The sequence below is a fragment of the Pseudorca crassidens genome, chromosome 4 (assembly GCF_039906515.1).
Source record: "Pseudorca crassidens isolate mPseCra1 chromosome 4, mPseCra1.hap1, whole genome shotgun sequence".
NCBI lineage: Eukaryota > Metazoa > Chordata > Mammalia > Artiodactyla > Delphinidae > Pseudorca > Pseudorca crassidens.
The window spans coordinates 110,583,205-110,595,240 of record NC_090299.1 but is presented as its reverse complement, the minus strand read 5'-3'; the positions used below and the strand labels follow the sequence as shown (position 1 = coordinate 110,595,240).

At 41.7% G+C, this 12,036-nt stretch overlaps 1 protein-coding gene across 2 annotated transcripts in view; it reads right to left on the bottom strand.

Moving 5' to 3' along the window:
• Positions 1-12,036, bottom strand: part of FRAS1 (Fraser extracellular matrix complex subunit 1) — a 464,864-nt gene that overhangs the window by 33,617 nt on the left and 419,211 nt on the right. The window contains exons 59-64 of one of the 2 annotated variants that reach the window (XM_067736345.1): positions 10,159-10,364; positions 7,105-7,261; positions 4,743-4,943; positions 3,007-3,194; positions 1,285-1,560; positions 420-706 (exon numbers count right to left, since the gene is read on the bottom strand). In XM_067736345.1, coding sequence (XP_067592446.1) covers positions 659-706; positions 1,285-1,560; positions 3,007-3,194; positions 4,743-4,943; positions 7,105-7,261; positions 10,159-10,364 — 1,076 coding nt within the window. In that variant the 3' untranslated portion in view covers positions 420-658. Of the gene's footprint in view, positions 1-419; positions 707-1,284; positions 1,561-3,006; positions 3,195-4,742; positions 4,944-7,104; positions 7,262-10,158; positions 10,365-12,036 lie in introns of those variants that run through there. The other variant, XM_067736344.1, reaches the window with a different exon arrangement.

Here is a 12,036-nt window from a genome sequence, read left to right as displayed (position 1 = left end):
CTTACAGGGCTTTGAAAAATGCTGATCACTTAGCAAGCATCCTCTCATCTTGTTTAATAACTGGTCCCTACTATGTGCCATCAATGTGGTGGCTCTTTTGGGATGGACATACAAGTGTGGGAGAACCCTCGGTCCATGTCCTTAAGTTTATACCCTACTCCTTACTGAATGGTGTAAGAGATATGAAAAGAACTGTAATCCTTAATTGTACCTACCTGGGATCTTTGACTTACTTCATTTATAGATCACTTTTATTTTTTATTTATTTTTAATTTTTTTTTAAAAATTTTAATTTTATTTTTTTATACAGCAGGTTCTTATTAGTCATCAATTTTATACACATCAGTGTATACATGTCAATCCCAATCGCCCAATTCAGCACACCCCCACCCCCACCCCCCACCACTTTCCCCCCTTGGTGTCCATACGTTAGTTCTCTACATCTGTGTCTCAATTCCTGCCCTGCAAACCGGTTCATCTGTACCATTTTTCTAGGCTCCACATATATGCGTTAGTATACGATATTTGTTTTTCTCTTTCTGACTTACTTCACTCTGTATGACAGTCTCTAGATCCATCCACGTCTCAACAAATGACCCAATTTCGTTCCTTTTTATGGTTGAGTAATGTTCCATTGTATATATGTACCACATCTTCTTTATCCATTCATCTGTCGATGGGCATTTAGGTTGCTTCCATGACCTGGCTATTGTAAATAGTGCTGCAATGAACATTGGGGTGCATGTGTCTTTTTGAATTATGGTTTTCTCTGGGTATATGCCAGTAGTGGGATGGCTGGGTCATATGGTAGTTCTATTTTTAGTTTTTTAAGGAACCTCCATACTGTTCTCCATAGCGGCTGTATCAATTTACGTTCCCACCAACAATGCAAGAGGGTTCCCTTTTCTCCACACCCTCTCCAATATAGATCACTTTTATATATCTGATGTGTCAATGACCTTGTCAAGTGGATTAAGTGGACTTGGTATTTTGTAGATAGGAAACTGAGACTCAGTAGGTTAAGTGAACTCGTAACATCGTGTAGTTAAAAACAGACAGAATCAAGGTTTGTAAACAGGTTGTCTGAGTTATCAGCCTAGTTCTCTTTCTACTACACCATATTACCTTTCCTTATATGTAAGAATAAAAAGATTGTGTGTGTACTCTGTGTACCTGCTCATTTGTTTATTTTATACCAAATGCCATGCAGGGACCTTAAGAAATTTGATAGAGTTGGAGTAACAGAGAGAAACGCTAGGTCTCTCCCTCCGCAAACAGACCTACCATGTGGTTGACACTGGTGAAGGGCGTGTTGTCAGTGATGGTCTCAAAGGGAGACCGGGCCCCGTTGCCATCAGTGGGGGTGGCCACTTCCCAGCTGAACTGCACGGACGTCTGGTTGATGCCAGCCTCATTGCAGCGCTCCTTCATGATGGCATACTTGGGGAAATGGGGGTCGCAGGGGGTGACACAGACCAGCGGGTAGCCCGGGGAGGGGGATTTCTTGACTCCCTCCTTGGTAACCTCTTCCACATGGTCATAGTCAGCAAGTGTGACAACCTGAAAAGGAGCAACAAAGCTTCAGCCCGGGGTGGGTATCGGGAAGGTCAGAGAACCAAGGCTCCCTTCCCCAGAGATTCAGGAGATCACGTAACTCCTAGGGATTCTTTAAAATATAGCAGAAGTTTTAACAACACTTGGCCAGGCATCCCTAAAAGATACTGCAGATCTTTAATGGTGGAGAACATCTTCCTCCCCCGTGAGCTAAAAGCTTTATTATCTTATTGCTCTCATTCCTAATTCAGAGCCCTATCACTCGTGTGAAAAATACTCTCCCCTCCCCCCATACACAGTAACTAAAACTATACCATAAACGGCAGTTACTAGTTTAAAGTTGCATTAAATTGTTAATGGTATGCCGTAGCACATTTGGCATAACAGGAGTAAATAAAGGTAGTATATTTCTTCCATGGTCAAAGAAGAGACACGTTTTGAAATGATCCTTTTACTCTATGAGACTAGTCGAGGGAGGTTATAAGACTTATTAAGACTAGCTCATTATCACGGGTTAAATTCTTGGCAACCTCTATGCATTTTCCTCTTAACTGTGAAGTCGGTGCGTTCATTCGGTTCATCCCCAAACTGGGAAACATGGTGGTACATTTCTGCAGATACTTAATTCTATGTGTGTGGCGAGTATGTAGGATAATAGATGTGGGGTAATATTCCTTTTTTACTCTTCTAGGTTCCACCAAAGAAATGAGAAGATCAATTGTATTGCACCTTCTGTCTTTATCAGACTAAGGTCTCAGTATGGTTTGGTCTCACTCTTACGTCAAAACAAGGTTTCTCATCCTTGGCACTACTGACATTTGAGCCAGATAATTCCTTGCTGTTGGCGTTGTCCTGTGTATTGTAGGATGTTTAGCAGCTTCCCTGACTTCCACCCACTAGATGCTAATAGCACCTAGTGTGACAGTCATGACAACCACAGATGTCACCAGACATTGTCAAGTGTTCCCCAGAGGTGATGGGAGTGAGGGATTTGGGGGAAAGGACAAGAGCCCTCGCTCTTGGTTGAAAATCACTGTGTTACGGGGAGGGGGAAGGGTAAGCTGGGATGAAGTGAGGGAGTGGCATGGACATATACACACTACCAAGTGTAAAATAGATAGCTAGTGGGAAGCAACCACATAGCACAGGGAGATCAGCACGGTGCTTTGTGACCACCCGGAGGGGTGGGATAGGGAGGGTGGGAGGGAGACGCAAGAGGGAGGAGATATGGGGATACATGTATAAGTACAGCTGATTCACTATGTTATACAGCAGAAATTAACACACCATTGTAAAGCAATTATACTCTAATAAAGATGTTAAACAAAAAAAAGAAAAGAAAATCACTGTGTTAGAAAAATGAAGACGTGCAGCATTGGAAGTCCTGCTTCTCTCAAGTCCTTATCTAATTACTAGGACATAAGCAACGATCCTTTGGGCTGAGAGACTCACAATGGGCGGCGCTGGCAGGATGAGGCTCCCTGACACCTCCTGGTCTAGAATCGTCACTGTGGCAGTGGTCACATCACCAAGAACAGCTTCCACTGGGTCATCCGGGCCAAGGACGAGAGAGAACGATTCATGCCACTCCCGGTCTTCATTGGACAGGATCTCAACTTTAAAGAAGATATGATCCACACCTTCGCCAAGGACAGAACAAAGAGGGCAAAGGTCCTCATGAGTGACCCACTTAAGACAGCCCAGGTTGGCACTGCTGAGGCTTTATGTTGAAATACGCCCTTTCCTTTCAGAGGTTTCCTATCAATGTAGTGGCTGCTTATCACGTTAGCCCCATCTCAAGCGAGGAATCTGTTTTCTTGGTCAAATTCCACCTGTGGTGGAGGCTCAGTACAGCAGATTTACTATGCAACGCCGTATGAGGATTAATGGCCCCTGCCTGACACTAGCTGGTGGTAATAAAAATCTATGATTCAAAATACGCTCCACCCTGGCTATGAGGTTTTTTGCCTAACTTTTCTTTCCCCTTTACATGTAGGCATGAGCTCCTGTGCGGCAGAGTGCTTGTACACCATCCTTCAAAGCTGTCTCCTGGGGACCGATAGCTCAAGGGCTACCTACCAGGCCATTTCTGCAAAGACAATAATGTGAAGGTTTGGCAGCCTGGAATGGGGAGGGTTAGAGCTTAGAAACCCCCTTCCTTTTCTGTAAAGTGATTCTGGGAAGGTGCAGATATCTCGGGCAGTAGTCAAGGTGCCCTTCTTCCTCTCCTATAGACATCTGGGCTAGGTTACTTCTAAGACCTGCCTTTCCCCCAGATGCTTATGCAGAAAAGGAAAAAGCTAAGACACTTGGAAGAGAGGTCCTTGTGACGACGTGGAGGAAGGGCACCTACCTTCCCTGTAAACACGAACCAGACGCATAGGGATGGAGCCGAAAGCCCTCTGAAGCTCCGGTGGGTGACAGGGACATACAGAGACCACCCCTCCATTTCCAAGGGAGTCATTTTCTCCCTCCACTTGCTAAGACACCTCTGAAAAGACCTTCTATCGCTTTTGCCCACTTCTGGGCACATCACACATGGTGGCAGGCTCTATAACAGCCTTTTCACCTTATACTGCTCCATAAAGTTCTGGGAAAAAGCCAAGCATACAATTCAACTCCTCCTCTGTCTCATTCCTTCCATTAAATAAATATATCAGACAGTTAAACAGCTGGTTGTGACCTGAATCCCATCCTTCTTCCCTGACTCATCTTCATAGCATCTCCTAGTAGATGTCAAACCACTTGAGCATGGAGACTGTGCCTTCTGGGTTTAGTAATCCCCGAGGGGCCCAGCACAGTGGTTTGTACCAATGTTTGCTGAAGGACAAACATTCAAAAATATACAAAAAATCATGTATATTTTAAAAAAATCAAGTGCCCTCCTTGCTCAACCAAATCATAGGCTAATGACAGCAGCAACAAAAAATCCTTTTGAATGAGCCAAAATGCCTAGGATGTTCTGAAGTGAAGCATTTCTTTGGCCTTTTTCTTTCTTTACCATGCCATTTTTACTAATTAGAAAATTTAAAGACTCCCACAATCTCAAATGTGTGCTTAATAAGTACTTCACGCTGTTGGAAATACTGTTTCTCTCTTTCATTTTTCTGCTCGTTCCTTTCTTCAAATATAAGATATCTGCCTCTCTCTTAAGTAAAACCTACAGATTGGGATTGGCATTCAATTACCAGGACTGAACTTTAAGATTCGGCTTTTTGGGTAATAATCCACACCAGACTGGGCCGACCCGTCCCGTGTGCTACAGCGAATCTTGGACGTCCTGTTCTGATCCCCTCTGCGGATCACCTTGATGTTCAGAATGGCCGTGGCATCTGGCCCTGAGGGTTCCCGGACTTGGTATGCAGCTTCTTCAAACTCAATGGTGGGAGCTTAAGGAAACAAGGTTAGGAAAACAAGAGCAAGTTGGAAAAGTGACAAAGAATTCCACCTCCCATGAAAACACCTTCTAATGACAAGAGGGAATTTTTCACATTAGTTAACAATACAAAGGCAAAATAGCTTGCAGTCAATAAAAATCAATCAGTATTTATCCCTAAGCAATACTTTGGAAAAAGGGATTTCTCTGTGATTCTGCAGGAGTTGTTTCTCACATATTTCTTATTAAAAACAATATAGTGGAAGAAATATTTTTAAGCAGTTTGAGATGCATGATGTCCAAGTTTCCATCTAGGCATTATAGCTCACAGCATGTTTTTAAATCTGCACAATTTATCAAGGGACAGAGACACAGTTAAGCCCTTGATAAATATCTATTGACTGATTCTATGAACCAACTCCTTTTCATTTATATACTGCTTAAATGTACCAAATCTCTGATCTTTTTTTTTTTTTTTGCGGTCCGCGGGCCTCTCATTGTTGTGGCCTCTCCCGTTGTGGAGCACAGGCTCCGGACGCGCAGGCTCAGCGGCCATGGCTCACGGGCCCAGCCTGTGGGATCTTCCTGGACCGGGGCACGAACCCGTGTCCCCTGCATCGGCAGGTGGACTCTCAACCACTGCGCCACCAGGGAAGCCCATCTCTGATCTTTTGGATCCTCCCTCCCAGTGCTCTCAGCTCCCCAATGCTTAGCTTTTCCTAACTTCTCACAGGTTATTTAGTTAAGGATGAGTAGTTATAGTGACCAGCTACAACAATAATTCAGGAACACAAGATTTCCTAACACAATCTGATTTGAGGTACTATCCTCATTGCTATGGAACGATTAATTGTTGATTTTTTAAAAAAATTCAAATTATACCTTCTTTCGTATTATATTCTCATGACGAAGGGCAACGTAGTAGTGGTGGAGAGAGTGGGATAAGAAGATGGAAAAATTGGGAGCAATTACAAATCTTATACCACTTAAAATATAGACTCTTTCAGAAATTTCTGATGTCTCTATGTTCACTTCCCTCTTTCTCTCTCAGAAAATCAGTTCTTCCTAATTGTAGAAGATATGCTTCATTTTAGACTTCATAGTTGTTACCGTGTGCACTCTTTGAAATTGAGGTATGTCACTGTAACAGTGTGAACTTGTTGCTTCTCTGAGCTTCAGTCACTGGGTTTTCTGTGTGAACAGGAGAGGTTCACTTTTTCTGCGTGAACAGGAGAGGTTCAGGATTTGAACCTGAGTCTCCTTGGGTAAAGGGCTAATTCAACTTCAAGGCTGGCTTTTTTGCTTTTTTCCCAATGTCCAAGTTAGTCCCTATTTTAATATTAGAAACCCTAAGAGTCTCACTGACTCTTGCGTAGATTCTAGAATCTGATAAAATAAGGTTCTACATGCACTTTTGTTGCTTACAGCTGTGTAACTAAGAACGTAAATTGTATAACTGTGCTGAGGTTCAATTTCTTTCCCTATAATATAGGGATAATAACACCTACCTCAAGGGGCTACTGTCAGAATGAAATGAAATGAAATAGTATTATATGCTTAGAATGGTTCTTAGTATACAGTCAATATTCAATAAAAACAGCTGTTACTATTTGTAGTTTTATTGTCCATTTATTAAAATACCTATTTTAGTAAAACAATTATGTCCCTATTTGAAACAGATTTTGTTTTCTTTGGTGCCTGGGTCACTCTTTGCTGACACCTGACTAAAGAATTTAAGTTTTTTTAGGTGAGTAGGCCAAATCAATTAGAGAGAAGAAAACTGAGAAATTAGACTTTTCCAGAAAGGTGGCAGCGTTTTAAATCAGTTCATTGGACTCAACTGATTCTGATTGTATTTCCAATCCTGCTCTTGAATTGCAGTGACTTAAACATTTTTATTCTCCGTCTGTCTTAGCATCTCTGTCCTAGCGTTTAACCATACTTGCTCTCTATCTCTTGGTGATGTGGTAGAGAACAATGTGATTTAAAATACTGGAGCTCTGTAGACGGTGATCATTTGCTGCCAATATTTTATATAGATACTCTAAGACTGTTATCAGTAGACACTTGTATAGTGCTTTTATTTTTCAAAACACCTATAATTATGTTATTGGTAAAGCATCCGTTCATGTCCCATCAACCTAAGAGTAACTAAAGGCAATTTCTTCCATTACCATCTTCATCATTGGATATGGTGATGGTGGCCATGTTATTCTTTCCAACTCTGGCTCCACTCCAGTGGTTCCCAAGAGGATGGCCAAGGTAGACCCTGAACTGTTCCTCAGGCTCAAACATGGAGTCATCGTGGATATAGACAGTACAGTTCTTCATCTAGAGCCAAGGGCACAAGAAAGAGTAAAATTTGCAGTGAGATATCAATAATTTGCTTGGCTTTCCCTAGAAAATGATTTTCCTTCTTTGTAGCATCAAAGAGTCAACACAGATTCAAAAATATCCCGTTTCATTTATAAAATAGAATGTTTAACAGTTCATGCCTGAGTGGACCTACCTGTATGTGGAGACTTGTATTAAACATTCCAAACGATTTTGAATTATTGGTCATGAGTTATGAAAAACAACAAAATGAATCACTAAAAAGCATCTGTAGAACATCTGTGTGCTTTCCCACATTTTGCCTGGGCTCATCTGTACCTTTGTACATGTTATGTTGGTAGATTTCTGATGGTGAGGGTTTAACATATGGATTAGACTTCCTGGAGAGTTGAATGATATTCCTTTTCCTTTGTGAAAATTGAAGAATCGTATAAGGAACTCAGAAAGCCTTCCTGTTAGGCTAAAGACACCTTTAAAAGCTACAGAACTCTCAAATGTGTTGCCGAATGGTGGCTCATCTGAAAACTGAGAACTGAATGTCTGAGAACACAATCTAAATCCCTGTTGGATGAAAAGAACTCAAGCGCTTCCCAAACTGAATATTCTCTACTGAGGACTTGTCTTCTTGGCAAAACGTAAAATAAGGTCACAACATTTTATTTATTTATTTATTTTTTGCGGTACGCAGGCCTCTCACCGTTGTGGTCTCTCCCACCGCGGAGCACAGGCTCCAGACATGCAGGCTCAGCGGCCATGGCTCACGGGCCCAGCCACTCCGCGGCATGTGGGATCTTCCTGGACCGGGGTACGAACCCGTGTCCCCTGCATTGGCAGGCGGACTCTCAATCACTGTGCCACCAGGGAAGCCCTAAGCTGTATTTTCTTTATAATTTTATTTAACTACAAACTGCCTCTTGGATAGGCAGAGAATCCTCTTCTGAACTTAAAACAAATACAGACATGCAGACTCAAAGCTGAAGATTGTATTTATAGTATTTATATGTGTTTTAAACACGTATTTCAACCTGTCAACAGTAAAATTCCCATAAAATACATAACTAAGACAGGGCTTTTATGAGTCATGAAGGTGTGAAAGACTTGAGAGTCTCAAATAAGGACGCTATCGATTTTTTATTTTTATTTTTTTGGTGGTAAAGAATGGAGGGAGAATCTCGGGTGACCTGGGATGTGTAAAGTCTTTTTATGCTAAACTTCAAAAGAACTAATCATAAGGCAAAAATTTCACACGTTTGCTTATATCAAAACAAAGATTTCTGTTCAACTAAGAACACCAAGGGCAAAGGTACTAGATGAGTGACAGAGAAAGGCACTATGTTTATGATATCTAAAACATCTAAACACCGGCAAGGATTAATGTTACTATTTAGGATTATTAATATTAAGATCAATATTTAGAATATACAAGGAAGCACTGCAAATCAGTAAGAAAATGACAGCAATACAATAAAATAAGGAACAAAGGATAAAAATAATAGATTTTCATAAGAGAAACTCAATGAACTAACAAGCATATAATATAGTATTAGAGAAATGCAAATTAAAATGAGATACAACTTTATACATACCAGATTAGTAAACATTAAAAGATGAGTAATTGAAAAAGTGTTGAAGAGTATGTAGGGTTTTAGCAACACTCATGTACTGCTAGTGACACTTTGCAAAGTATTCTGATATTATTTTTTCAAATTAAGTACTTTCATGCCCTGTGGTCCAGAAATTTTGCTGCTGAGTTTTTATCCAAAGAAATCCCCACTCGGGTGTGTAAGTGGACATATAAGAGGATTTGCACTGCAGCACTGTCCGTGGTGGCAGCATGATAGGAGGTGACCGGGCACTAAAACTGAGGGTCTTCACTGTCTATTGCTGAGAGTGAATGGGTAAAAGGTAGTAAAGGCCCATCATGAAATGCTAGGCAACAGTTTGAAGCAACAGATTAGATAGACACATAAATGACATGCACAGGTACTAAAACATAGTGCTGAGTAAACGCAGAAAACATTCGAAAAAGTATAACACAGTAGCAGTTTTAGAAATAAAAATTATATACGTAAAGAACCAGACACTTCTTAAGAACAAATAGAAAATAAGAGAGATACACATTAAGCACAATCGATTGATTTCCTCTGAGGTGGGGAAGGGAATGTGGCTGCAGAGTAGGGGTAAAAGGAAATGAGTAAATCAACAAAATAAAGAGAAGGGCCTTGAACTGACCAATGGGGACTGCATGCCTTGAAACAAAGGGTTCAACTGACTCAATCATCTGAAACTGAGATCCAGTAATGGAGAAATATGATTCTCATTCAATAGATGCTTTGGATATACACACTGAGGTTGCAAGCTTTGAGTCTGATGCAGCCACACTTAGTGACTGGAGTTTCTCAGGAGTTCTTGTGTCCGTACGTATCATTTTTCATTATATTGCCAAGAGAATACTCCACTGTCTTGAATGTGCTCAACTGAACAGGTGTTCAGTCCTGTACTATTGGTCCTATGCCAGAACGTGTGTTGCCCTGGAACAGGGGCCCAGGTATTAGAGAACTGTCTCCTCCTTCTCCAGATAACATTAGTGGAGTGTGTTCATCTCCCATGTAGGTTCAAATTAAGAGGAGTCCCCAGTCATTTGATTCTGCTAAATTCCAAAAATGATCTACATCATCTAAATATCCCAGCTCAGCCAATGACATAGGTATTTGGTCATAAATGGGAGACAAAGAAGACAACCACATAGAAGAGATGACATTATTAAAAGAATGAACGGTTAATTAGAAACTTCCTAGGATGTTCAGAATTTGTCTAAATTACTTCACCATGGACAAATAAAAGCATCAGGGAAGGAGGGAATCCCATTCTTCAGCCACCAGGAATCCACTTACTTTCTCCCCTTTGAGAAACGTAATCCGTGAAGAGTCTGTGTTTCTTCTGTCCTCAAAGTCCTCCATGACCTGAGCTGAATGGCCCTGAGTATAGCACCTCACTGAAGACTCGTAGCTCAGGTCCCCACTCCGAATGATGGGTACGTGTAGGACACCCTCCTTCTCCTTCACTAGGAGCAAATCCTTGGCAAACTGCATGCTGGGCACTGGGTGAGCAGAAGGAAAGACGGAGGCATCGTTAGTGGGATGCTGAGGGAGCTGGCTGCCACTTGGCAGGACTGGCAGCCAGTTGGCAGGACAGCTCCACTAAGGGCCACCAGAGGCTGATAAACTACAAGCAGTCAGCAGATTTCAAGGCCTGGCTGCTACTCTCAGGACAAGGGAACTGCTTCCGCTGTGAGTATAGTTCCAGCAAAAGAGAACAAATCAAGTTTGCACCAGTTTCTGCTCAGCTTCTTTCTTACAATAGTCACCATCTCAAATACAGACAGGCGATGCAAATAAAGAAATGGGCCACGTGGAAAATCCTGATAGAGACCTGAAGACCCAGAAAAGTTCATGTTCCTTCTAAGGCTACCAAAAAGGAAAACAGCAGTGCAAGCCTGATGAGAAGTGGCCACTCACGTTGGTCCTGGGCCAGGCAGACAAAAGGGAAGAGCAGGGACATCGGTAAAGAGGAAGGAGCAGGTCACGTTTAAAGGGGGCTTTGCCCCTCAGCTTCGTTCTTTTGTTGGCAGGTCTTCCTATTTTCAAACAAAATCAGAGATCTGCATTTTTGTGTCATAGCTCCTCAATTTTAAAATAGCAAGCAATTAAAACAGTTAAAAGAGATTCCATGCAGGTCCAAACTATTGGAGCCAAGCAAAACACATCCATAAGCTGAATTTGGCCAGTGGGCCCCAGTCTGTGACTACTGCTGTGGGGTTACCTCTTCTTTAACAACTCACATGGCCTCATCTGACTTTAGGGAAGGACCGTAGCCAAATGGTGGTTAAAAACGAGGGCTCTGGAATAAGCGCGTCTGAATTTCCATCCCAGCCCTGCTACGTATTAGCGGAATGACACAGGGCAAGTTACTGAGATTTTCTGAGCCTTGGGTTTTTTCAAATACGTAAATTGGAAATGTTAATATCTAACTTGTAAAATTATTGGGAGGATTGAATTGAATGAGATTAGGTATGCATGGTGCTCAATACAGGACCTGGCAAACAGCAGGCACTCAAATTTGGGTAGAAATTATTTTATTATGGTCTGTGTTGCCCCCTATCTCCAGGCTTCTCAATATAATGGATCATGTTTCTACGTGTGCAGACATATAAATAAAAATTGGAATGATTCAAGTATAAAAAAATAATAATAATGGATCAGTGTTTCTTCCTTACTTTCTACAAGGCTTTAAGTAATATTCTGCATTAAGACATGTCCCCTTTCGAGACCAACGTTTTGTTGAGTGCTGGTTATTATTTTCTTAATGGACAATACAAAGAGGTAGTCCATCCAGTCATATGTCAAATTAGCGTTTGGGGCTGCAGGAAGCTGACCTCAAAGCTATAGCCGCCTATTTCCTGGCTACGTCCTGGATGTGCCCTGCCCAACCTGAAAGGAAGGAACAGAAGGGGTGAGCACCAAGCTCTCTGCAAGTCAATATGTAGAAAGCTCTCTTTGCCTCCAGCCTGTCCACTGCTCAGAACTGTTGACATTAGCAAATATAAAACAAATCCATTATCTGAGCTAAGCCTAACAGTTACCATTTATCACTAAAGAAAAACCCAGAAGATACCTCTAAAAAGAAGATGAGTGACTTTGGTATCAGGTCCTGCACATTACTCATTTGGGGCTCTTTCTATCCAGTGCTATTAAGAGGTGGGTGGGAATGAC